Source organism: Thunnus maccoyii, chromosome 16 (genome assembly GCF_910596095.1).
Source record: "Thunnus maccoyii chromosome 16, fThuMac1.1, whole genome shotgun sequence".
Taxonomy (NCBI): Eukaryota; Metazoa; Chordata; class Actinopteri; order Scombriformes; family Scombridae; genus Thunnus; species Thunnus maccoyii.
In genome coordinates this window covers 15980464-16008285 of record NC_056548.1, presented here as the reverse complement: position 1 = coordinate 16008285, position 27822 = coordinate 15980464, and the positions used below count along the sequence as shown (strand labels likewise).

General features: G+C 38.9%; 2 protein-coding genes and 1 long non-coding RNA gene across 3 annotated transcripts; 2 read left to right on the top strand and 1 right to left on the bottom strand.

Annotated features, from left to right (window-relative positions):
- Positions 1-54: 54 nt before the first annotated feature.
- Positions 55-9206, bottom strand: ivd (isovaleryl-CoA dehydrogenase). The gene is made up of 12 exons (XM_042389110.1): positions 8966-9206; positions 8148-8237; positions 7870-7921; positions 7594-7763; positions 7400-7493; positions 5914-6044; positions 5672-5768; positions 4097-4190; positions 3390-3471; positions 3125-3229; positions 2777-2849; positions 55-1398 (listed from the first exon to the last, which is right to left on the bottom strand). Exons 1-12 carry the CDS (start codon positions 9095-9097, stop codon positions 1265-1267), a joined length of 1254 nt encoding a protein of 417 aa, XP_042245044.1. The 5' UTR covers positions 9098-9206; the 3' UTR covers positions 55-1264.
- A 233-nt stretch (positions 9207-9439) lies between these two features.
- LOC121881358 lies at positions 9440-11127 on the top strand. The gene is made up of 3 exons (XR_006091760.1): positions 9440-9579; positions 10775-10839; positions 10958-11127. It is a non-coding gene; the product is annotated as an uncharacterized LOC121881358 (long non-coding RNA).
- A 5690-nt stretch (positions 11128-16817) lies between these two features.
- itpka (inositol-trisphosphate 3-kinase A) lies at positions 16818-26928 on the top strand. Its single transcript, XM_042388174.1, has 7 exons — positions 16818-17715; positions 21961-22057; positions 22523-22736; positions 23953-24157; positions 25056-25157; positions 25648-25719; positions 26429-26928. Exons 1-7 carry the CDS (start codon positions 17296-17298, stop codon positions 26699-26701), a joined length of 1383 nt encoding a protein of 460 aa, XP_042244108.1. The 5' UTR covers positions 16818-17295; the 3' UTR covers positions 26702-26928.
- The last annotated feature ends 894 nt before the right edge of the window (positions 26929-27822 follow it).

The window sequence follows — 27822 nt, the reverse complement described above, 5'->3', positions numbered from 1 at the left end:
ATTCTGACTGCTTGTGGGACATAAAATTAAGGACTAACACACCACTCACACAAATTCAAGTCAAGAAATAAAAAAAAGGTTTTTATTTTTATTTACCGCAAACAAAACTACTACAGTTCATACAATCTGTACATACTGACAGTTAAAATCAAAGTCCTTTGGAGAGGAGAAGACAAACAAATGAGGAGGGTTTCTCCTGTTGGACTGATTTAGACAGTATACAACAGTGGAATATGTTTGCTCCCAAAAAGGAACAAACAGGTTTCTAATGATTCTCTACAACAGAGTTCCCACAGACATCTTTTTTCCTCATTGATGAAAAACTCTTCAGTGTGCACTGAATCATGAAAGGAGGTTTCTGAAGATTTAACCCAAGGGGAAGGTACAAAACAAAACTCCACACATTTATGAGTAATTAAAGTAGAATCATGAGGCTTTTTTTAAATTAACTGTAGTGATAAACACTGTTAAGGTTGGAGAAAGTCATTACTGGATGTACTTGAGTTTTATTCCAGCAACAGTAGTGTAGCCAAGTGTCCTGGAGCGACACCAAGCTCCTACCAGCTCAGCCTGCAGCCTCAAAATCATCAATTTGCTGATTTCATACATTGATAATAATGGAACAGTAATCAGAAACCACTTGTTCTTACAGCAGTTGAAATGCCAATTTGACTGGATGAAGGAGAAAGTACATGTTTTCCGTCCAAATACTGAAGCCAAAACTCTTGGCAGCAGTAGTTTTTGGAGCTCTAGCAGGAGTGTTCAACACGGCACAAAAATCAGCTTTCATCTAGTCCAGTTGAAATTAAAAGATGTATCAACTGGTTTACAACTACCTCAAAGATTTTAACATGCTTACTTATTTTCATGACATGGCAGGAAAATATTATATGTGCGATACCGCCTATTTAAAAAGTTAAATAATAATAATTTTACTGCTTTATTGGCATTTCAATGGTCATCAAGTGACTGTAACGGAGACTACAGTTAGCCTAATATGAAAAACAAAATGACATCAAGGCCACTTCACATTGAATCATCATTTAATTTGTTTTGCCTGTCAGTAACTGTTAACTCTTACTGAGTGATTTCATGTACATTATATATATATGAATTAAAATCCTAGGTGACAGATTCTGAGACATATGACAATCCAACAACATCCTAACAGCAGCAACATTTCATACGATGTAAGGCCCTGTGTGTGAGTAACTGTGTTCATTCACGGCAAACAGCTCATTCAGTCTTTAGAGATCAGTTCAGCTTATTTGAACATGGCGTTGAAGGCTCGTCCGATGATGAGCCGGCGTACTTCGCTTGTGCCCGCACCGATTTCATACAGCTTTGCATCACGCAGATAACGTCCCATAGGGTAGTCGTTGATGTAGCCATTACCACCTGTTGATGAGGTAGACAGAGTGACTAAAATAAGCTACATTGACACATAGATCATTACTCTTTAACTTTATTCTAGTGCAACAAAGTTATAAGGTTAGTGTGCATTTTTGTGCACAATACACACAATGTTCCCTTGAGCTGCTTAAAATAGTGATCATCTGCACAAATAAAGTTTATTCCATCCATTTAAAAGCCTGATTCAACCTTATATATAAATTGCTATTTGAAAATGTGACTGACTTTACAAACATTTAGAGCTGCAACGATTAGTCGATTGCCTGAAAATTAATCACCGACTATTTAGACAACTGATTTCAAGTCACTTTTTAAGGAAAACAAGCAAACAAAAAACCCTAAACTGACATGTTAAAGACCAAACAACTAATCAATCAATCGAAAAAATAATCCAGATTAATCTTCAAAAATAATCATTACTTGCAGCATGCAATCATTAATCAAGTCAGCCAACTGCAGCATGTGGAGCTGTTTAAAATTTGCTGAAGAGGTCTAAATTAAGCAAGATTATAAAAAGGAAAGATATGAAATGAAACCATAATTAAGTTGACATGCAAATTTGTTTGCACAGATTATTACATTCTGTATAAAATACAGAAAATTAAGGCACTGGTCACAGCTCAGCATGAGGTAAAAAATAGCAACAGGTGGTCCAACATGAGCATAAAGTATCTCAGTCTTTTTAAAAACTGCATGCGACATAAAAGTAAATCATCTGTCAATCATTCTCATTAAATGACATCTATCAAAAGTTTAATCAGAAAGACCACTCCACAGTAGGTGTTAACAATACAATTAATGGATGTCACTGTAAAACTGAGTGTTATTTCTTCTCTACACTCTCAGTCATTACTTCCACTAAGCCACATCTCTTGGCTTCCAAACTGTTTATAGTGTTTTCCCATTTCTCTCTATTATCATAGGAGTTTAAAATCTAAGAAGCACATCTTCCCTCCCTTTGAGCTTGTTTTCACTGTTAATAGTTTGACCACCTTCAGGAAGACGACTCTCTGACATGTCCTTGAAAGACATCAGCACAGCTAACATCGCCACATCTGAGGAGGGAAGACCTATCCCCAGTGAAAGATTACTGAAGGCATTTAAGAGGGAACTCTCCACCTGAGCTATTACTTGAACTGACCATTTTTATTCAAAATGTCACACCAACTGAAAGCGAAAGAGAGTCAAACCAAAACAGGAAGCAGCTCTAGCAAAGTGTCCATTGAAAATGTCACAAAAGGTTCATCTCCCCAACTCCAGTTATCCAAGCTGCTCCTGTTCCACTTCTATTTCCTACTATGACAAAAACATGACAGTTGCCTTCAGTTTAAGGTTCAGTTGTCATCATTTTCTTGGCACTTACCCAAACACTGAATGCCATCCAAAGCAACCTGAGTGGCGTTCTCAGCACAATACAGAATCACCCCAGCACAATCCTGCAATGGCAACACAAATCAACACAGTCATTGTGTGCAGTGGTGGGAAAAATAGTAACAGATTGGGATTTTGAAAGCTTATTTTTCTTGGTAGAAGCATTAGCATAAACCAAGTAAACACACTGTTTCAAAGCTTATAACATACCTTTTAAGATCCAAGGCCTGAAATAATCTATATTGAACACCTTTCAACGCTTTAAATTTAAAAATGACTTTTTTTCTATATACCAATTATATAATGCCTAAAAATGGAGATGAGCGAGAAATCCTCTCACCATTGCACTGAAGTGTCCCTTGTCACAAGCCCGGGCAACATTGTACACATATTGTCGACAGGAGCTCAGCCTGGTGTACATGTCAGCCATCTTGCCTTGCATTAGCTGTCAGACAGATGAACAATACACATTAGGTCAGTTTCACTCAAGTCAAATTACAGTTTTTAATTCTGTAGCTAACAGCTTCACATCTGAGGTATTATCTATTAAAAACACGTTTTTCTATTTGACTTTAATTTATTGTATAAAGTGAAGACTGAAAAACCTGAAAGTGTCCAATCTTCTGTCCAAAAGCTTCTCTGACATGTAGGTAAGGAACAGAAAAATCCAAAACCGCCTGCATGATGCTGAAAAATAATGATACTGTTGAAGGCTGCAGAACAATTTAAGTCTGGGACACCAACAAAAAAAGTGAAAACATTCATTTTGATGTCTGTTATGGAGTTTTCTTGGATTTATTGCTCATTTCTTTCATGCTCCATAAGCATGTGGAACAAAGCAATAATGTTCCAACTCTCACTTTACAACCATTTCTAAACAGTAACAAAGGGTTCAATAAAATTTAAACACTGACATCCTCATTCATGTACAGCAGACGCATGTAAACTGCACGTACATGCAAACTAACTGTGTTACTGTGTTTTTGGCTCCAGTCAAACCCATAAAAATCTAACCAACAGACACAGTGTTTACATTTTAATTACTTCCTAAGAAAAACCCGAGGGAGTGCTACGAGGTACAATACACAAAACCAAAAGGTCAGATTAATTAGCAATTACTTAGGAAAATGAATGAGTGAGCATGGGGACTGGATTCAGGCAACTAACGGACAGCACTACGCAAAACTTCAGCTAAATGTTTTGCAAATATGCTAGAGGACATAAACATTACACCAGACATGTCACATTTTATGCATCATTTTCATATTTCTGTCCGTGTTGTAATTCAAGCCTAGTTCTGGTATGAACTTACCCGATAGGTCCTGATGAGAGAACCAACCTCTCCAGATCTAGGCCGCTCATCATCACATAAACACCTTTGTTCAACGGACCCAGGATGTTCTTCTCTAAAACAAATTAAATCAAAATAAATTAAAGGTCTACATGAAAAAAAAAAGAAAAAAAAAAAAGAAGTTAAATCTGCACACGGATCACACAACACACACACATGCAAAGAAATGAGCCGAAACAAAGATGGTACTGAACCGTGGATCCTCCTGTTTTACACAAGTGCATTATGATGTAGGGCTGTGAGATATGACAGAAATCTCATATCCCGATATGGGTCATTTAATATCCAGATAACGATACATATCACGATAAAGTGCATTTTCTGTAAATTCAATGAATAGTTTATATATAATGACCACATGGAAAGGCCTGTTTCTTATTACATTTTGAATTATATACTCCACAAATAAAAGGTACTTACTATTTGATTATTTTTCTCCTTTTATTTAGAACCTTTGTGCAAATTTTCAATTAAGCATGTAACAAAATATGAAATATTAATGTATAAAATATAAAAGGTAAGTAGAAACTTATTGTTTGACATGATTCTTGTGTATGTGTTCGAGTCTGTTGTGGGGAAAGGTCTGCAACGTAATTTGCAAAGTACAGTTCTAGTCTGTGTCAGACTTTTCATAGCCAAACCACGTCAATGCAAAGGAAGTAGCCCCTCTTTTAGGTACAAGCTCTTCGTTTTGTCTTGGCTGGTTGGAGTCCTTCTCCTGTTCAGAATTACCCTGATCTGTGTCATGTTCACTCTCCTCCATGTTCGTTTGTGTTGCCTTCATGCAAATTTCCTGCCTGCCATCCGTGCCGTGCAGAAGAACGCAAAGCGTCGTCCAAATGATGACAAATATTGCAGTAACAGTGTGATTTGCAACATGATGAAATAAACGATAGAGCATAATATGAAACGACAGACGTTTTTCTATTGTCACACAATTTACAGACGGGTGACAAATTAAAGGAAAAACCAACATCAAGTGTCTTAGTAAGGTGTTGGGCCACCATGTGCTGCCAGAACAGCTTCAATGCGCCTTGACATTGATTCTACAAGTGTCTGAACTCTACTGGAGGGATGAACAGCATTCTTCAGAAGGATATTCCCTCATCTGGTGTTTTGATGATGGTGGTGGAGAGCGCTGTCTAACACATCAGTCCAAAACCTCCCATAGGTGTTCAGTTGGGTTGAGATCTGGTAACTGTGAAGGCCACAGCATATGATTCACATCATTTTCATACTCATCAAACCATTCAGTGACCCCTCGTGCCCTATGAAATGGGGCATTGTCATCCTGGAAGAGACCACTCCCATCAGGATAGAAATGTTTCATCATAGGATAAAGGTGATCACTCAGAATAACTTTGTATTGATTCGCAGTGACCCTTCCCTTCCCCAAAGCATAACAGAGCCACCAGATCCCCTCACTGTAGGGGTCAAGCATTCAGACCTGTACCAGTTTTTCCTTTCATTTGTCACCCGCCTGTATATTGTCATATGGCATAGCCCTAATATGGCAGAGTGTGCACTTTAACACACCTGGGACTTTGCAGTCTTCAAAGATCAGCTCGCAGGTGTTGGATCCCCTCATGCCGAGTTTGTCGAGCTTCTGTGCTGTGGAGAAACCTGGCATTCCCTGCAGGACAAACACATGCATTCAACGGCTGAGGCAGTCACATACCAGGAAACAGACCATGAAAACATGTAAACCATCACATCCCCTTGGCCACGAGTGAATCCTGAGGCGGGGACAGAATACATCTGCACTTGACTGGACTTACCTTTTCAACAATGAAAGCTGTGATGCCTTTTTGATGGGCCTCAGGATTTGTCTTGGCATAAACAATAAGGACGTCGGCATCTGGCCCGTTTGTGATCCAGAACTTGTTTCCATTCAGAACATAATAGTCACCTGTGGAAAAACTTCAGTTAAAATAAAGATCGAGTGGAACTAAAACTGAGTTACACTGCAGAATTAAGATTGTGAAAACACCTGTCTAGATCCATGGTAAAATCCCTTACACCATAATCTTGAATGAGCACATATTTACAGGTGTTACTCACAGGCTTAAGTAGAGAAAGCATGAGTGCATTTAATAAGTACCTTCTCATAAAACATTTAGGCAATCACATTTTCAGACACCTCAACAATAACTTCTCTCATCCTGACAAAACCTCAATCTCTTTGGTCAAACCTGCACAGATCATAACACTCACCATTACTCTATCATTAACCTTGCAAACCATCAATAGCTTCTAAATAGTATTTATAAGGCACGAGGTAAGATGCAGTCACCAAATGATCACATCCTAGAGCTGATGGCACTTTGACATGTCATCTGAAATTCATGTTTATGTATCTTCTTTTATGCCATTTTGTTTCCTTTTGATGGTTTCCTTGACTGGCTGTCATCATGCTTAGCAGCTGGCGGAATACAAATTGCTGATTTTATTACTTATCTATGCAGCAATGTGTGATCCATGTCTACGTCCACTTGTCCACCACTAGCATGCAAATGTAGCTATGTTCTAAACAGAGACTACACTTATGACAGATAATTTAAAAACCAAATTAGAAGCAGGTTTGTGAAATAAGTCACAGTTAATGTTGGGAAGAGACAACTTAGGAGGTTCTAAACTTAGCTCTGTGCATGCTGTGAAAGAGATTAAAACATCACTTCTTCTCTGTTCCTGAACCCTCTGCCGGGCTGCAAAATGAGCAGCCTAAATAGTTCTCTTATCAGGGTGCACAGCTTGTCAGTGACTCGATGTGACATGAGATGGTGTTAACTTAAATACATACAATGCAGGATAGACCATCTATCTCAGGGGGGACTAGTCTGTGGCCCTACAGGACTAAATTATAAACAGGTTGTAATGTTTTGCTTTGTTGTTTGTTTGACTGAAAGAATTCTGAAGAAAATATTTTCAGCTCTCTAAACACTGCTCACACTGACAGTCTGGCCATGTAGCACACACATGCCTCCCTGCTGTTTCAGAGTCACTTGGTAAATGTGATATTCAGTGTAAAAAGGAATAATTGCCATCAGTGGGTTTTTTTTTTAAAGCCTTGATTCAGTAAAATAAAAAAATGATGATTCTGATCAACAGCAGAGAAACTACAGAAACTAGCACTATTTAGTGGCAAGGATGGCATCCATATACATAAATGAATATAGATCTGTTCATGTAGAGTAAATATATTAACAAGTCAGCACACTGTTGAATAATTATAGTATGTAGCACTGATGCAGAGGAATGAATCACCTTGCTTCTTGGCTTTAAGTTTCATGGACACGACATCAGAACCAGCGTTGGGCTCACTCATGGCCAGAGCTCCTACATGCTCCCCTGTCATTAACTGACAAAAGGAAAGGCAAAGATAACAACAAAGGATTAAATCAACTTTCCTTTTGTGTTTTAGGCATTTTTCAAACTGTATGAGCTGCTTTGTTCCTGACCTTTGGCAAGTACTTTTCCTTCTGTTTCTCGTTTCCGTGCCGCACCATCTGATTGACACAGAGGTTAGAGTGGGCACCGTAACTAAGAGCAATGGCTGCTGACACTCGTGACATTTCCTCCATAACAATGACGTGATCTAGGTAGCCCAGTCCTGTGCCTCCATATTCCACTGAAAGAAACATACAGTGTAAATTTACTGGGAAACACCAACAACAACAAAAGAGAACAGCTTTGAATCATTAACTCTGATCACTTTTTTCCTCCAGCTGTCTTACCTGGAGCAGTGATCCCAAGGAGTCCCATCTCCCCCATATCTTTCCAAAACTCCTGGTGGAAAGGCAACATAAAAAGATAATTACAGTACCACAACAGCTTATGATGGTTTTATCACCAAAACAAAAATGCTGCTCAATAGGTTTCATGTTAAATGGAAATACAGATCTTCCATAAGATATACAGCAAGGGTGTGGGTGGATCATGTTGAACTTTCCTGAATTATGCAACTCAACCAGTGAACAACAGGTTATGTGCACAATGAAGCACTTCAACTCACCCGCATTCCTGGAAATTCATTACTTTTGTCGATCTCATCAGCATGAGGTGCAAGTTTTTCTGCACAGAATTTACGAACAGTCTGCCTGAGCTGTGCAAAAGACACAAAGGATATATTATTAATTAACAAATGTATATATATCATTGTTTTTCCCCTCATTTAACTGCAAGGCAATCATGCATAAATGTGTTACTTGACATTATATTAAACTTTATAAATGACCAGGATTGGAGGGCAGACCCTTTCATCCAATCAGATCCTTTATATGAACCCCACCCCCTGCTCTCCTCCCTACCAGTGTCCAGACTGCCACTTGGTACCAACTATCTACCACTGACCTCTTGTCACCTTGTAATGTATATATAAATCTTAATGGAAAGTAGCTTCGTGTGAACCTTTAACCCCTCGCTACCTTTTCAAAACACACCGGCCAGCTGTTTTAGCTACCAGGGCTAATGCTAGTTCAAGCTAAATATAACGCTGGCCCTATGAGTTATTGATACCGCAAACATTTTTTTAAATTAAGCGAACACATAATGAATGTCAATTTACGTTAAATAGCTGTCGAGTGCTTAAAATCTGTTTAAATGGTTAGCAAGGTCTGCTAATATCAAGGGCTACCCTTAGCTAGTTACGTCATCACGTCATGTGCACTACGTCCTTAAATAACAGCCTTCTTATGTCCTTAAAACTTACACCATCCTGTAATTTAACTTTGTTTTCATATCACTGGAGCAGTTGTTTTTTTTTTTACCACAAGCTGTTACACTGCAGAGAAAAGGTGGACTTTGTGTTGCTCCTTAGCTCGTTAGGCTAACCTGTATCTGCTCTTCGGTGAGTCCGTTCACCACATCGTCCACCGGGATTGCAGCCCCGGCGCATCCCCTCCTCGCCACCGCGGGGATGGATAACCTGGATCCGAGGCGGAGGACGTTTCTGACGGCAAACATGATGTTGCTTGTGGGACCGAGAGATGGAGAATATAGTGCCGAAAGTTACGTAATAGGTACCCCGGGGAAGCAGCCCCGGACGTGTCTCGATGGTTACCAAAGCTAGAGTTGAGAAACTCTCGCGAGAGTTGTTTGCGTTGTTTCTTAATTTTGTGCGTTGTACAAAATAATTATGTTTTATGATGTGACAATGCTGTGCTTAAGGTCTTGTTAGGTTTAGGCACAAAAACACTTGGTTAGGGTCAGGGAAAAACCATGGTTTGGGTTAAAATGATCACTCTCGCGAGACCTTTCGCGGGTCTGGTATTACCATCTGTACACGACCAAGCTGCCCTCTGCAAGACAGAAGCAAGAGGTCTCACTCTGGCAATATTTCTTGGTACCACAAACGTCATCCACACAGGCGTCCCATCTCCGGTACCATCTTGACGTATTATCGCCACCAACTGGACTGGAGTGTATATCATTAGACTAAACTGACGGTAAACAAACACAAACAGACCAGCTTATACAGTAAATTAAACTACGATATATAGTTTCCCCAAATGCCTGTAGTTTTTATTTTTTATTTTTTATTTCTATGTCATGCCAAACATTTGGCCCATCCTGTATGAGATTACAAGACACCACTATTTTGCAAAACATGCATCTTCCAGTAATACATAAACAGAAGCATGAAAAAGAGAAGAAACACAAACAAATAATTGAAACAATACAAAACAAACATCCCAAATGAACTGTTCATAGATTAAAAGTTTAACATATCTAGAGATTATCTCTGTAAGGGCTTTCCCCCCCATCTTCTCCCAGGCTTTCTCCAAGTAACTGGCTAATTCATATGTTTCCATTTGACCAGCCAACTCAGTCTTTGTGCATCATCCATGTTTACAAAGTCAATATATATTTTTATCTTACTAAACAAAGGATTGCACAGTTCCCAATAAAAAGGACAGTAGAAAACAAAATTAAACTCATTTTCTGTATTATTTAGACAGCACATTGGACAAATCTGCTTTTAAAGTATCCATTTTTATAGTAGGATTTATAGAAGGCTTTTAAATCCGTTATTGTCTCTCCCTGTCCCTGTGTACAGTTTCTCTATGCTGAAATCTTAGTCGACTCCAGATTTGATGTGTGGACATTTTTATTAAATACATTGATTTTGGAATATCCAACGTATAGATAGATACATAGCTGAAACAATTAATTCCTTAAAACTATATTTTTTGACCAGGTTGTAAACAACAAGTGCTGCATATTCCCAAACAAATTTTGAATTGAATTAGCACAAACCACTTGACAGAGTAAACCTGAGCATTTGCGGCCCCTGGAGGTCAGCCTTGCCTCAGTCAATGGTGGAATGTAACTAAGTATATTTACTCAAGTAGTGTACTTAAATACTATTTTAAGGTACTTGAACTTTTCTTGAGGATTTTCATTTTATGCTACATGATACTTCTACACTTCATTTCAGAGGGAAATGTGTACTTTTTATTGTACAACATTTATTTGACAGCTTTAGTTATTAGTTACGATTCAGATTAAATGTTTATAACATAATGATAAGCTTATAAATTACAATGCATTATTATGTATTAAAACAGTGGTTTCCAAACTTTTTGCCTTTTGGCCCCTTCCAAAAAATATGTGTATTTGTGTCTTTTTGTCATGTTTCAGATGTCTGTGAGATGTCTGCAGTTCCAACATGGTTTAAAATAAATAACAGTTTGAGGCCCAAAGAGGTAAAACTTTTCAATATTTTACCAAAATGCAAAGATTCAAGAAATGTTCTGAAAATGTATCCAAATTTTACAGTAGAACAATGTTTTTTCTTCTTTCCAACCCAATCTTTCATCTCAGATTCATCTCATGACCCTCACAAAGCAGTTCAAACTGGCTCCACCTCGACCAGCTAAAACAGTAAAATGCTGCTTATGCACTGACTCATTGGTATTAATTATGTACTTTGGTAAATTTATTTAACTTATCAGTCACAGTCTGATTTTCTGCAAAACAAGTACTTTTACTTTAGTTCTTTAAGTAATTTTAGCTGATAATACTTCTATACTTAAGTAGGATTTCAAATGCAGGACTTTTACTTGTAATGAAGTATTTTTACATTGTGGTATTTATACTTTTACTTAAAGAGAGGATCTGAGTACTTCTTCCACTGCTGGCCTCAGTATTATGAAAGTTAGCTTTATAGCACCAAGGGAAGGTTGTTTTTTTTGTGGTTACTTAACCTCGGTTACAATGCATGTTCACACTGTGGTGACTCTCAACGTTGTTTTCGTTCTTCTGTCTTTCACCAACCTGAATAGAAATCTGTGTTTAATATATTTGATGAAATTTAAGTAACAAAGCAAACAAAAAAAAACCTAACTTAACAAACACCCCCTATGTTAAACCAGGGCTCATTTAAAGGACATCACCATTGGTTTTTCAAGCCTTTGCATCAGACTCATCCAGCTGTGGATCTACTAATGCATGTATCAATTGTCTATTTGTATTGTCATCTGTGAGGGTATGGTCCAGGTCCAAATACTTTCCCGGTAAACATGGGATGTGTGGAGACTGTTTTTGACAGGAAGTGCCAATCTCAGTCACTACCACAAAGAGGAAGAATGGTCCCAAAAAAAAGAGGAAGGGAACAACTGTAAAGACAGGGCTGTGATGAAGACAGAGAAGAGGACAAAAAGTGCCACAGCATGTTTTTTTTCATAACAGTGGGTAAAGTTGCATAGCGCACATGTGGATGCAGGTGTTTATGTACAGTATGTGGGTCTGTGTGTGTGCATGCATGTGACAAGTAAGATGAGTATGAAAAGAAGAGGAGAAGAGGAGATGGTATTTTGGTCAGAAGCCAAGGCCAAGTTCCTCCTTGCATCATGTTGATGTCAGAAAGCATGTATATGCTAGACTGCTAATAAAACTTAAATGAAGTGCTGGTGTTTTTGTCATTCTGTGAGTTCTTCTGTATGAGTACAGGTTGTTCCCATCTGTACTTTTTATTTGAGAACCAAAAGGTAAAAGAGTAGAAATTGTAAAGGATTTCTTGTCATTTCCATATAATACACGTGGATGTTACAGAAATGATGCAACTTAAGACAAAATAGAGCAGACAGTGAGATTTATTAAAGATGTTTTTAACTGTTCAGGATTGTACATGTATATGGACTGTCGTGGAGTGAGGACACTGCCAGAAAATAGGCCTCAATCTGACTGATTACACAGCAGATTTGCTTAAGATTAGATACTAAAATCATTCATCTACCTAAGTGGAGTGTATTATATTCTTATCTGAATCATTATTATTGCTTTTATTCCTTTTATCCAACTTCTCTGCCCCTCACTAGTCCTTTACTCCTTTCTTGCCTTTGCAAATAACACCCCAGTCACATTATCCAACCCTACCCTCATGTCTTGAGGTAATGTGTAAACCTCCAGCCTCATCAGAGTGAAGCCGATCTCCTTCAGACTTGCACAGACCTGGGTCTCATTCAGCTGGACCACAGAGATGTTTACCCTGGGCCCCATGACATAGTAACTCTCTTGCAGGTGTCAGGAGCCCATGGATGTGGCCCAGAGCTCTCTTAAAGGCAGCCAGCACATCAGTGGGGAGGATGTTGGTGGCGACCAGACAAAGTCTTGCAGTTTTCTCTTTCCATGCTACATAATATGCTACATTTGATCTTATCTTATACTCATATTTGGAACAGAAAGCAACAAATAAGTGGAGCTGTGGGACCTTTTGATATGATTTAAGATTAGTGATAGCATTATGAAACCACTAAAGAAAACACCTTGTAAATGCAAATCACTTCCTGATGACAACACTTTGTTACACCTCTATTGTCTCAATGATTATCTCATTGTGGATTGCAACTTTTCAGACATAGGCCACAGAAGTAATAATTAATCTGTTCATACTGTGGTCCCTCCAGCTTGCAGACGTGCTGCAGGTATGGTGTCCAATCAACACCGCAGTCTCCCTCACCCTGGAGCCAGCGCCTCAGGTCCTGTCAGTTGAACTCCCACCCTGTACCTGGTACAGGGTGGGACCTGAACCGATGTCCACCAGCAGCAAACTACATCAAGCATTCTGATGGTATTAAAATAGACTCCACATCCCACTCATGTATCTTAAAGGTATCATGTGGAGTTTTTGACCACTAGTGGCTCCATGGAGCAATATTTGATTACTATTATATTGTCTAATGCTGTACTAGAAGGAAATAAAATCATTACGTTTGTTAGACATCAGTGATCTAGACTTATATCTAGATAAACACTAAAAGAAAACATAACTGTGTGTGTTTACAAGAAAAATCCACAAGTGTTCAAAAGGTCAGTATTATTTCCACTCATGAAAAATTGACCCACGTCTCAGAAATGTCATCATTTAGCTCTCTTGAGATGTAATAAAGATGTTTGACCAAATTGACCTACTGCTCAGGCAAAATTGACCTACATGATAGGAATTTTTCTTTTTCTGAATTACAGTGTACATTTGACAACAGTTTCTTAATCAAGCATTTTTTTTTACCAATTCTATAGGTGAATAGATTATGATGTTCACTTATAAGGACTCAGGCATCCTTATAGTTGTTCCCTAAATTGAATGCCGATGATCTGATTTCAAGGTCACTGTGGCACCGAGTCAGCCATCAGTATGGCTGGATTGATGTCCGAGTTCTCTCACACAAAACAGGGGCCTCTTTGTTTTAATTGTACATTTGTTTGGGATTGGGATGCTAATACACAGTATAAACTGAAATCATAAGTGCCTTTAGCTCCTCCAGTTTTAACTTGTCATGTGGAAGGGTCGTGTGTCAAAGGTACTGGAGTACTGGTTGATTTTTGGGACTCTCTTGGCAAAATATAATGAAGCTGTCGTGTGCTCTGTGCTGTGTGCACTGATGCAGTTTAGCCAGTCCTGTCAAACTGTGAATTTCTCTAGAAATCAAGGTAATGTTTAAGCATTTTTTCCTCTTTAAAACATCTTCATTACATCTCAAGAGAGCTAAGAAAGTCCATTTTCTGCACATTTCTCTTGACAGTATAATATAAATTTTGCAATGATGTTCAGTGTGGCCAAAACCATGATGCACAATATGACTATGTACATGAGTTGATGACAATGCCACATTTTCCCATAGTTTAGTTAGTATGCCTGAAAACACTGCAATACTATTTTTACCTTTTCATATCATTGCAGCAGACACCACAAAAAAAAAAAAAAAAAAAATTAAAGATAGATGGTGATTGCAAATTCATACACTTTTATCAAGTAGAGGGTCTTGGCTCACTTAACAGACGCCAGCTCTATTACAATAAAGGGCCATTCTGTTTTGCATGTTTTAGCCTATTTAATTCAAATGAAGAAGCACCTCAGCCCCATCAAATGTATGCTTCTGCTGGTAGCCTTAACTGCTTGACGGAGGAGGACCACACACAGACTTGTTTGTTTCAACTTCTTCTTGATTCAAATAGCATTGTGCTGAATCAAAGTCCAACGTTTCAACTTATCAGGGGCCAAACAGGAACATTGGGTTGAAAACCACTTTTTATACATTTTCAAACATCACATAAGACATCCTGTAGGATAATCACATCATTCAGTCATCAAATCATCATCTGTGTCACCTCTATTGTTATCAGTGTTTGCTTTACACTTTATGGCACCATCTTGTGGTAAAATCAAAACAAATCAATCCAGCCAAAAGAACAAACAAAAAATCAAAGTCCAGTGTAATGTCCAACAATTAAGGAGTAAGGAAACACCTCAAGTCTAACTCTTCATTCAGTCCATGTGGTGATAATGTGTTTAATTGATGTCTCCGAAATGCCTCATGTTTCAAAAGCAACAGATCCAGATCGCCAACTTGCTTATTGCAATTCACTTTCTCATTGCCTTGAAAGTGTAGACTAGAAATTGTGTAGCTTGTTCTAGAAACTGTTTTGCTATAGTATAAGTTAGATCTTATCTCCTAATAGTGCTGTTTGTGTTCTGAAATCCAAATTTTCAATTGCTGTTTTGTGTTTGTGGGAATGAAAAAACGACAATTGAAAAGTTGGAGTCACAGTTAAAGTCAAATTCAAGTTAGACCATTTACTTCACATATAAGCCTACTTTACATCATAGTTCATGTTTGTTTTAAAGTAATGCAGAGCAGACTTTTCAAATCACTAACCACTAAACTATTAAATGAATTGCTTAAAACTGATTTCTCTGCTGATTTATTTTATTGCATACATATTTAAAATTAGTGAAAATCAATGGATGCCTGCAATGATTAAAGTCTGTCTTAAAACAACAGTCAAGTGCCCATTATGAACAGTGAAAGAGATTTTGCTCGCTGTAATCATTCCTCTTGCTCATACTGACTATTCAAAGATCCCCTTCAAATGTGCTTTCAATGTAAGTGATGGGAACAAAATCCACAGTGTGTCCACACAGTCATTTAGTGCAAAAATGCATTTAAAAGTTTATCTGAAGCTCATATGAGGCTTCAACAGTCTGAGTTAGTCATATCAAGTGGATATTAAGTGTGTTTCCTCGGACAGTGTTTCCCTGTTGAGCTGCAGTGGAAGTATAGTAACAAAAAGAGGAACTTTGGCACTAAAAAGACTGTAACGTTGAAAGATATCTATTTGATTTGATTCATTTGGATGGCTGAAGCTTCGTATTAGCTTCAGATAAACTTAAATACATTTTTGCACAGAAGGAGGACTGTGGATTTTGTCCACCATCATTTACATTCTAAATGCATTATGAAATGATCTTCTGATGGTCAGTATGAACAGGAGGGATAATTACAGCAAGAAAAACTTAAATGTTCATCTGGGTACTTGACTGTTAATTTAATACAGACTTGAAAAATTATGAACTCGTCCTTTAAGTCCTAAATTGGCCTTTTAACATTGATCCACAATATGGATTTCAGGAGGTTGGTCTGTCATAAGTGAATTCCCAAAATGCAAAAGTTTAATCTACATTTATTTTCAATTTCTATGTCTTTTAAGCATTTTGGAAAGATGTTTTCATCTCTATCAAATGTGCTCTCAAACCATTATCTCACCATCAGTGAAAGCTCTGTGTAGGCATCTCAGTTTCCATGACACTACTGTCAAGTCTGTCAAAGTCAGAGTGTAGTTAAACTCCAGGTCAAGCCCAGGAAGCAGCCTGTGTAGTCACTGTCACTCCATCTTCTCTTCTATTCTCATTCATCATTACTCTTTAACTGTGTATCACACCTCAGCCCAGTTTCATTGAAGCCGAACCCTCACAGATCTAAGATGACCTGACCTGCTACATCACGCCTTTGTCACGCCTACAATATGTTAATACAAGACAAACAACCTAATCATATCTCACTGAATCAAAACCAGGCACATGTAGCCTGGTGACACATAATGCTGATACATATCTCACTTTCAGTGAAAGTTTAAGTTTCAGTTCTTTCGTTTTTTGTTCTGTTTTATCATCTGGTTTCACATTCTTCACACTCAATCTTTGCTCTGAGGGATTTTCTGAAGATATGTGTCAGCAGTATAACAGCACAGGAGCGTCACCCATCTGATAATTTAATGTTCAAATATTTTTTGTTTTTTTTATGTATTTCCCGCACAATACCACTAGTGAGTTTATAGAGACAGCATGCACCGTCAGGCACCCCATAACCGAAACGTTGTGTCTCTAATAAACTCGCAGCAACTTAAATAACAAAAATGTTAGAGGGCTAAACAACTTGACGACTATAAATTCTAGTTTAAGTCATTTTGGTGACAGATCTCTTCTTCAACTACATTTCAAACACATAACCTGCCAGCTGCTTCAGTCGGGAAGTCAATGCGGAAGATAATAAACCTGGTACAGTTGTGAGTGAGTGCGCCGGCGCGTGCTCGTGTGCGTGTGCACGGTAAAACCACGCAGACGCTCGAGCCACGCCACCACCATCAGAGAGGGGTTCCCCTAACCGACAGCACGCAAAAAGTAAAGAGGCTGACGGAGGCATTTTAAGTGACAAATCTCGGAAAAGAAACAACAAGGAAGTGCAGAGTGAACACCAGAACTCACGACGGGCTGCGTCTGAACTCTCTGGAAGTGAAATGATTTGATCTGAAAGCTCTCGAGCTTTAAGAGAAGCGGCGTTGCGCATCTCGTCGTGCGCCCTCACGGCGGATTCAGGGCTCCAATGCCCAAAGAGTGCAGAAGGAAGACTTCCAAGGACCTCGGGCTCCCTGGGACTGGTATAAACAACGAGGGGTCTCGTTTAGAGCGAAGACCAGCCGGGAAGTCAACCAAGATCTGCGATGAGCTCATTCAAAAAGCCGCTCAAGTCGCCCCTTCGTCCGCAAGCGGAGCGCCGACGGTGATGGACGCGCGCCGGGTACCGCAGGTTACCATCACCCCGGAGGGAGGCGGCTCCTCCCGGGAGATGCAGCAAGAGGACTGGGATGATGCGGTTGACGGCAGCCTGCGCAGGAAACTGTCCAACTCTTCCATCTCCTCTACAGGCTCCTCTGTCGTGGAGTCCGAGGATGACTTACTCAGTGACAACGAGAGCAAAAGTAAAGGCATCATCACTCTAGAGCATCTGGTGGACACTGGAGAGGTGAGTAAACTGCAAAGACATCAAGTTTTATTGCAAGAAGGCAATAAGTGGTTCTCAAAGTTGATTTTCCATGCAGGGGTCATAGACAGGATTTCTGTGGGGTCACCTTTATTTGATTTTATGGTATTTTCCTATAACAGAATATATAAAATAATTCAATACACTCTTTTGCCTCTACTTTCTGCTATGTAATGCATTACTAAATCAACAACAGCTGAAATTGGCAGTGGTTCTTGACCTCCTGTGTATCTTTGCAAGTCTGCATCTTCTACATTAAGCCCGTTACAGTATAGGTCTAATAGCTGATGCTTTGAAAACAATAAACAGTGAAGCACAGCAGCACATAGACAACAGTGAGCACTCAACTTCCTCACGGGAAGACCAGTGGGATCACTTTGACTTCAAAGAAGGGGCATAGTTACAGAGTGATAACAGTGTTAGTATTTGTGTAAAGTTTGTAGATTCCCCATAAGAATGTGTAAGTGAGCTCTCCAGTAAAGACTCCTCCTGGGAAATTAGTCACTTCCACATTTCAGAGGGTTTTTTTTTCTCCTGCAAATCTGTTTTGTCCTCATGTTGTTTTGAGATCTGGGAAATTTCATTCGTCAGATGCAGTGATCAGACTCATATGTTAATTCGCTCTCGTCAGTTTGAGATCATGTAAAAAAAAGAAACGTTTGACAAGCTTGAGGATTGATGCTACAGAGAGTGCAGGATAATCTTCAGGTAATTTGATTGTGCCCATTGAAATCACGTTATCTCTCCTTATGTTTAATGGGTTATCAAAACCTTTCACATCACCTTAATGATCCCGGCTGTTGCATGAAAAAATCGAAGCGAAGAAGCTGTTAAACCTTTGTTGTGACATATTATCGACCACATGGTGCATATATGACAAATAAAACACAGCAGCTTTAATGATTTAATGACTCAAAAACCACAAACATCCTCTTTCTTAGTATTCTTTGAGCCATCTGCTATATTAATAATCATGTTTTTTGCACAGTAGTGCACAAAATATGCACATTGAAAATAATAGAGATGCATCTGTTGCATGTCAAAAACAAGTCATTAAATTGGTATTTTGGAACTGTAAGTATGACCTTTGACACTATGCTTCCCTCCTTCAGTACACACACACACTAGTGTTGAATGACTGGCCTTTAGCTCAATAGATGCTGACGGTGGAAATTTGTTTGCCTTTGACATTCTTGGCTGATAAAACTCTTCTTGGGGCAGACAAGTCTCGGTCTGACTGAACATGCTCGTATATGCGTTTGAATAGCGCTGTTTACCTCTAATGATATTTGCTTCCTTTCAAAGAGAGAAAAAAAATGTTTCTGCAGCTTTTAAAGCTTTAAAATGATCTTTCCATGTGAATTGTGGGGAAGTGTGATCGTAGTGAGTCACCTTAGCGTTTCTGCCCTTTAGTTAACAACATAATCTGCTTTTTGTCTACACTGTCACCACATTAGACTTTGTTTCAGACTATCATTGGGTGTGTGTGTGTGTGTGTTTATTTTCTTATCGCTTCTCTTTGCCTTCGCCATACAGGATCTGTGGCTGTCACTTTCTTTCAAACAGACTGAATACACATTGCTTTTTAAGCCTGTGCCTTCATGTGAAGGAGAGTTTAGCGTAGCTGAATGTAACATTGTCCAATCAAGTCATTCTCAGTGTGAATTCTTTCCTAAACAGAAGCTCTTTCCAGCCACTTTATTTTGCTCTTTTGGACATTGTAATTTAAATGGAAATATGTTGATCACGTCAGCCCACACATCAGCCCACACACATACACGCACACACACGCACACACACAGACACAGTAAGGCAAAGGCTAGCATGTCATTGTGTAATGATGTTTTTTTGTGGTCAGTCGCCAATTTGAGCCTTGTCCTTTGACATTTAACAAAGAACCACTTCAGGAAGTTAGAAACACTTGTGTATCGGCACTTAGCCTGTAGTAGTTCAGACTTTAAAGCACTTATGACACAGATGAATTCCTAGTAGACAGTGCTTTTCTTGATGGAGATTCAAAACAGACAAACAGGCTCATCATTGCAGCAGGATTAATTTGTTAAATCTTGCTCTGGTTTATGCATTAGCGCTTCAAGATGACAATACAGCTGCACGTGGAAGACGTGTGCTAGCTGGCCAACAAAACCAGTCTGTCTGAGTCACGTCATGTCAGCATTGTTCTAATCACTCCCTGGAAATGTCTTGGAAATGTTGTTGCTGTTGACTACTCTGGCTGCTCAGACCAGCACGGTTTTGTGTCAGCTTGTCAGGGCAGGTGCTACAAAGAAATGGAGTCTCTGGCAGAGCAGAGAGCAGGGTGTAGGGTGCTGAGGAAACCAATCAGAAAGCAAACATTTTGTCTGCTTGAAATATTCAGCTCCTTTTAAGACTGCAACTAACGATTATTTTAACTATTCCCGCAATTAACTGATTACTTGTTTGACCTATAAAATGTCAGAAAATGGTGAGAAATGTCAATCACCGTTTCCCAAAGCTTTGTTTTGTCCCAACTAACTGTCCACAACCCATCTTCATCTTCACTATAATAAAGAATTAAAGAAACTAGAAAATATTCATATTTAAGAAGCTGGAACAAGAGAATTTGGCCATTTTTCCATTAAAAATGACTCAAAATGATGAAGCCATTATCAAAATAGTTGCTGATTAATGTTCTGTTGATCGACTAATCTTTGCAGCTCTAGTTTCTTTTAATTTGTGTCCTGTTATTTAAGTTCTAGCTTGAGAGTGAAACCAGTATTATTGCAAGCATTATCAATACAAAGTCTTGTGGTTTCTGTCATCAAGGTTGACCATGACACCGCGGTCAGACTATGTTTGAAATATAAATATTGTCCAAAGAGCTGTGGGGTTGTTATGTTGCTGTGTTGTCGAGGTGTTCCTTTCCCTCTCAGTCTGTGGATAAATAACTCTACTGTATTTCAATCAAAATGCACTCAAGTTGTAGTTGATATGTGCCTCGCCATATTTGCTTGCAATAAGTAAGCCAATGATTTGCCCTGTGTGGAAGTCTGACACCTTTGCTGTGTGATATTATCAGTAAACAAGACGCACTAAGTGAAGCATATCGCCTGACATTTAAGAGAGACTTGGCTGGCTGCTGCAGAGTTCTGCTATTAGTGTGAATGATGAACTGCGAAACACACACATGAGCTCAGTGTTCACTAACACAAGAGTCCCTGTTTCATTTCCTGTTTCAATCAGAGCATGCAGAATGAAATGACCTCTTCAACACCTAAAGACAGGATCTAAGAACACTGGTTTTGCTTTCCAACGACTGAGAATGAGTTTATTTGGTTTATTTTGCATTTGAGCTAAGTATGTGTCATTTGAGTTTTTTTTTTCTGGGAGGGAATAAAACAGGCAGTTCCCCATAAGTGTGAAGCACTGCTGTGTCTCTGTGAAATATACAAGCTGTTACTGTGTTTTTCTGTGTGTGTGTGTGTGTTTGTGAGGTAAGAAAGGGAGAGAAAGAAGGAGAAAGGGTGGGAAAAAGGAGTCCTTGAACAAACAACCATGAAAAATAAACATTTCTGCAAAGAAAAGATAATTTGCTCCCTCAGTCATATTTTTTCTTTGTTCAGGATTCAGTGTGGACTTTGTTTGCTGCAAACAATCATATGACACCAAGAAAATTCAGAGTTGAGAGGGCAGTGTCACCCTGGATTATTTGGCATCAAACCTTCAGATTTGTCTGTAAATTATGTCAATGTTAGAGTGTGAAATTCTCAATCCTATTTGAGTATAAAAGCAGGAACTTTCCTGTATAACCAAAAAATGTCAAAATCATGGTCCTGCTCCTAATTTTAGGCTTCTCTCTGTGTGAATCCAAGTTATGAGCCCACCATCGCACCGAAATGGAGGTGCTGAATAGAGATGTTGAGTGCAGATATGAGTTTCCACAGAAATGGCATTTAGCTGACCTACATCAGAGGTTTCCCACAGTGGAAAATCAAACCCTGGCATCAGATTTACCGGGTAGAATAGCTTATGTAATCAGATTCCTATTCAGACAGTATAGAGTGGACCTAGGTCGGTGACCTGCATTATCTCTTCCTGTTCATCAGATAATTTATGTGAACAACGACACACGGATACACCCAAAACTTGAAACAATGCTTCACTTTAGTACATTACAATTGATTAGATTTAGATCATTTAATTTCCTCTGTTGTATTCTATTCAATTCTGTTTGTATTTCTTCATCAGAGCAAGCCATGGTGGAAGTTAAAGACCATCGTCCACTGGCCCTTCAGTGCTACGCAGAGGAGAAAACTAAACTGGGTGCAGCTTGCTGGGCATAAAGGTATGACCTGTTCAGATCATCACTGTTTGTGATGAAATCTAATGTCCTGTTTCACTTGTTCCCTCTACTGTGAGTATTTGGTGTGCAGTCTTTAACATAAAGTAAGATATTTGTTTTTGATCTTGTTGTGTGATTTTTGTTGCGTTGTGTCAAATTTTCTTTCTACATTTTTATGAAATAAGAACAAAAGAGGGTCATAGATCAGACATTAAAAAAACACTTGCTGTCATAGATGCTTGAAGCTTGGCCTGTTGTTTTACCACTGCTGCCCTGCACATGACGCAAGCATTGATTGATTTGTAAGAAGGAGAAGTTGCTGGAAGTCAGAGCCAAAATTTCCCTCTAATCCTCAGATTTAGGATCATCGCTTGATAAAAACATTAGGGTATCTTTAAAATGCTGAGGCATTTTCTTACATCTGGTGCTCTTGAGTGCTCGTACAATAATGCCTTTATCTCACGTCAGGTAACTTCAAAGCAGCAGATGAGGGCACTATTCTGAAGAAGTTCTCAGAAAACGAGATGCAGTGTTTTGAGAAGCTAAAGGGTGACGCGCTGCTCTCATTTGTACCCGGTTACCATGGCGTTGTGGAGAAAGACGGAGAGTCTTTCCTTCATATGACTGACCTGCTAGCGAATTTTGACCTTCCCAATGTCATGGACTGCAAGATGGGAATTAGGTAAGGAAGTAAGGTATTTATTTGCTATGATAAATATTCATTTTTTTATGTTTAATTTCTTTGTATGGATTTTGATTAGTTAATAATCTAAAATCTTTCATACACGTGTTTCATTTCTTTGTATTTTATTTCTTCTACACTAAGTGCAAATTTAAAATGATCATGTCAGATAATTACAATATCCTTGTTTATTTATGTATTTGCTGTTTATATTAATGTTTAATGCTGTTATTCTGTTGAAATGGATTAATGAGACATGTGCAGACTGGTGACAATGCGTGCTGTCTAAAGCATTTTTGCTCTACAAGGGAACACCTGTTGTAACTGCAGGCTATATGCTTGGCTTCCTGCCACAGCGGGCGGGGTGCCTCACTGTATCATGCACACAGACACAAATACACATGCACATATGCACAAAACTCACACACACATGATAAAACACACATAAACAAATCACTTTATTTGTCTAATCTATGTCTGTATTTCTGAAGCTACATACACACACACACACTCACACATTCAGGGTGTCCCTGGAGACTCCCCTTTGTCAAAAACACTTCTAACCACAAAGTTGCAAAACCGCTAACTTGCACAAACACACACTGAGACTTTCACATAGTTAAACTCTGTGCTCTGGAGTCTCCTCTCAGCTTCCCTCTTCAGCACAGAGGAAGTGCAGCTCACAAACTGAAACTGAAATTTTCATGTTTGTCCATAACTGCCTAATATAAATAAGCCAAGTGTGAACGTGCATTACTCTACTGTTCAACAGAAGTGGATTCTTGTACAGAGAGTTTCTCTCAGCCGTGCAGTTCATTAGTGGTATCTTTATGCAGTGCTTGTGTCTTCTCTTCCTTCTACTCTGGTTCTTAGTTCAGCAAAAGAAAATCTATCCTCCTTCTCTTAATGAGAACTGAAAATGTTGATTTTGTAGCAAAAAGTACTTTTTATATTCTTAACAAAGCACCATTTAATTTTTTAATCCAATGCAAATATACTGAAGTCACTTTGGCTTCATAAAAAGAACAGCATGAGTCTGTTAACTATGTGTCTTGCATGTTGATAACTTGAGGTGTGAATACAAGACAAACCCTGAAAGTAAACAGCCATTCCTGTTCATGTGAATGCAGATCAAATACAAATACAAAGATACAATGCAGATGTAAAAATACAGCTCCTGCACCTGAAGGATTTAGTCATCCTCCTTCTGTTTCAGAACCTACTTGGAGGAGGAGCTGGTGCGAGCGCGGGAACGGCCCAAGCCGAGGGAGGACCTGTATAAGAAGATGGTGGAGGTAGACAGCGAAGGGCCAACCCCCCAGGAGCATACCCAACGTGGTGTCACTAAACCTCGCTACATGCAGTGGAGGGAGACGATGAGCTCCACCAACACCCTGGGCTTCAGGATAGAAGGGATCAAGGTAGAGGGAGACAGAATATGGGGAGTGATATGCCACTTACCCACAATGAAAGTGTTAATAACAGGATAATTATGGTGTAAAGCTAAGGAAAGCTTGTTAATGACTGGATGATTTCTGGGGTGAGGTTAAATATGAATGAAAACACACTTACACAGTTAATGAAGCACTAAAAACATAGAATTGCACTATTCTGCTCTATTCAATATTTTTAGTTGAACAATGGGTTAAATGACTGTGTGTAATGCGATGAAGATTGCTCATAAGGATAAACCCGCCCATGCTTATCACTCTGTGCTCCAGTTCCTTGAAAGTTTTAATGTCTTTCAGCTTATTGTTTTGGTTTTACGCCAGCAACCTTACTGTTTTGACTCAGTCCCACAGTTCTAACCTGTCATTTTTGGCTGCAGCAGCCAGATGTGAGAAAGCCACAAATTAAGGGTCTAGATGGTGAACACAGTGGAGCAATTAGCAGCTAAAAAAGCCAGATATTTTCCATCAGGAGTTTGCAGAATCTAAAAGAAAGTTAAAAGAAGAATGAGTATTGAAATTAAATTTGTTTGGTGGCCAGAGACACAACTCCAAATTAATACTAATGTTTCTATGTGTCTACTGGATGCATAAATAATTTTTATAAGGTGATTACATATCAATGTTTTGTTTACAGATTGCCCCCAAGTGGCCAAATATATCATTGCAGGTTTAAAGAATGCATATAAATGCAGTCAAATCAGAGGTACATTGTCTGCCTATGTCTTGACCTGTGCTGCAGAGTCACAAAATGCTAAAATATATTGTATGTTATGAGAAATACAGCACATGCACAAAGCTTAAGTAAAAGACCTGGTTTAAAGTCATTTTATTGTTCGATCTTCTTATTCAGTCCCTTTCTTCTCTTCAGAAATGTGATGGCACATGTCGAACTGACTTCAAGAAAACCAGATCAAAGCAGGATGTCATCCTGGTGTTCAAAGACTTTGTTGGAGGGAACATCGACATCATAGTACGTGGCAGCCAGTCATCTTCTGCACATACACAGTACATACCCATGCATGTATGGACAAACAGAAAACACACTGTTCTGTGCATACATACAGAGCAAACTTCCAGGCATTACCTGAAAGGCTACACAAACATGCCAGATCAGTTTGGTCTCACATCCGTGTACATTCATGTAATTATTTTGTGTATTCAGTGTTTACATTTGAAGAAGGTTGAAGCTAGTCTAATGATGAATAAAAACAGCTTGAAGGTGTTTGAACTGCATAAGCAAACCGCATGTCACAAAGCAAATATTCACACCGTAATACTGTTTGAGTTATCTATTATGATGGGAGGTTCCCAAATATACACTGTGTCTAAACCTTTTAATGTTACAACATTATTAGTTAGATTCTAACTTCAGTTTAAATGCTATTTGAGATTAATGGCTTTAAAGTTCAGGTGATGTTAATATTTTACTATACATCCATCTCTGTTTCTGTATAACACAGAAGTCCTACTTGAGCAGACTGACGGAGATCCAGCAGGCCTTGAAAATGTCAGAGTTCTTCAAGCAACACGAGGTGATGACTAATTTACAGTTCATATGGGTGACAAATTAAAGGGAAAACAAACATTAACATTAAAAGTAAGGTCTTGAGCCAGGTTTGAGGTCAGGTTTTCCTATATATTAGGTGCTTTTGGACAAAACAGTTCTGGGGACTCCCTGTGAGGAACTACCCACGGAGAAGCTCCCCTGAAAACTACATACTTTCAAGGGCTTTTTTTCTGTTTGCATTCACAGCGCCAATAGCAACGCTGAAGTGACGTAAGCCGGCGGGCGGTTGGTATAGCAATGTCACTTCTGCGCAAGATAAAACAACAAAAAGATGGAGGATGCTAATCAGAGTTGTGTGTTATAATAATGGAAAGGAGTTGGAAAGGAGATGAAAATATGTATATGTATATGTAAATACATAAAAATGGTGGTTTCTGGAGCTGCATTGGCTCATGTGTTCGACAAATCACTGTACACTTACGTCACTCAGGGTTCCTCTTGTGTTGGGAGAGTACCTACCCTGAAGTAGGAGTTAGAAAAGTCCCTCAAAACGGCGTTCCCAGTTCCTGCACTGCAGACGCAGTAAAAAAGGGGTAGTTCCTCCAACAGTTCCTAGAAATGTGAAAAAGTTCCTGCAGCCCGAAAGCACCTATTGTCACCATCTGCATATATGGATTGATAGATTGATAGAAGCAGAAGAAAGCTCAATATTAAACTCTTCTTATTTTCCTCAGGTCATTGGCAGCTCTCTCCTCTTCATCCATGACCACACTGGCAACGCACAGGTCTGGATTATTGACTTTGGCAAGACCACGGCGTTACCAGAAGGCCAGACATTAAACCATGACATTCCCTGGCAAGAGGGCAACCGGGAAGATGGTTACCTGTGGGGGTTGGAAAACCTCATCCACACACTGGAGTCTGTAAGCTGTGAAGGGGGCAGCGAGGAAACCTTTTGCTCAGTTACCAAAGAAAATAGCCAAAGTACAGAAACAGATGGTCAGTGACCTTTGACTTATAGATGCGTGAAAGGAACTCAGACTGTTTTAATGGACACCACAGAGAGGTGTCACATATGCTTTGGGTGCTCTGTGAGCAATGTTAAAAAGAGGTTTTGTGTAGTCCAGGAAGAGCTCAATAAAGCTCATTAACAAAGTGCAGATATGACCAGAACCCACAGTAATCCCGGGCTCTGGTTTTTACCAATTTAAGGTACAAGTGACCATATTTGATACTAAACTGACAGAAAAGATATACAGTAACGGACACTGAACAGAGAGGAGGCAGCTTGTTACTGAATGACTGAGCAAATGAACTGACACTAATTCAGCTTCCTACAAAATGAGAAGAAGTGAAAGTGTAGGGATTCTGTATTTCAGTTTCAGGGACAAGATGTTACATGTCAAGGGAACGGTCGTAAAATCTGAATTAAAACAAGGAAAAAATGAGCAATCACAAATCACAGACCATATCCATTGAGCTTGTTTTTACATCTGTGAGTGTAATGTTGAAGTTTCTGTTCAATATGAAACTCCGACTGGCTCACAGACCTCAGTCACATGACTACATCTTAAAACACATGGTCATTACAGTGCTATATACTGCATAATGATTAGAGTGGATCATCCATTTTGCTGTTTGACAAACTGTCTTTCACTGTATATCAATTTATGTTTCTTTCACTGATTTTATTCTTATAATCAAACATGTAATTAGAGTAATTTCTTGTGTTGTTGCAGAACTTGTTGGATATAGATGCTGCTCTGTTTGTTAGAGCACATTTATTTGGTCTGGGTCATTACTGTAGCTCAGAATACAACATGTCAGTTTTTTTGCAAATGACATGAATGAAAATATGTGTGGAATTAAAAAGGGGAAAAAACTGTTGCTCGTATTTTCAATAGTAAAACTCTATTGCGGTATCTTAATATGTTAGCCAGGACACTTGTTTTTATTTTATAAGTGGGACAAAACTGTGTGTTACTGATCAAACCCACACAAATGAGGTCAATATATATGTTGATTTATTTGGGGCACAGTTAGGTTAGATGAAAGTGTAAAAGACAGCATATTGCATAGAATGTCTTTGCACTTTTGGTTGAGGCGTAACACCACCAGCTACATAAAG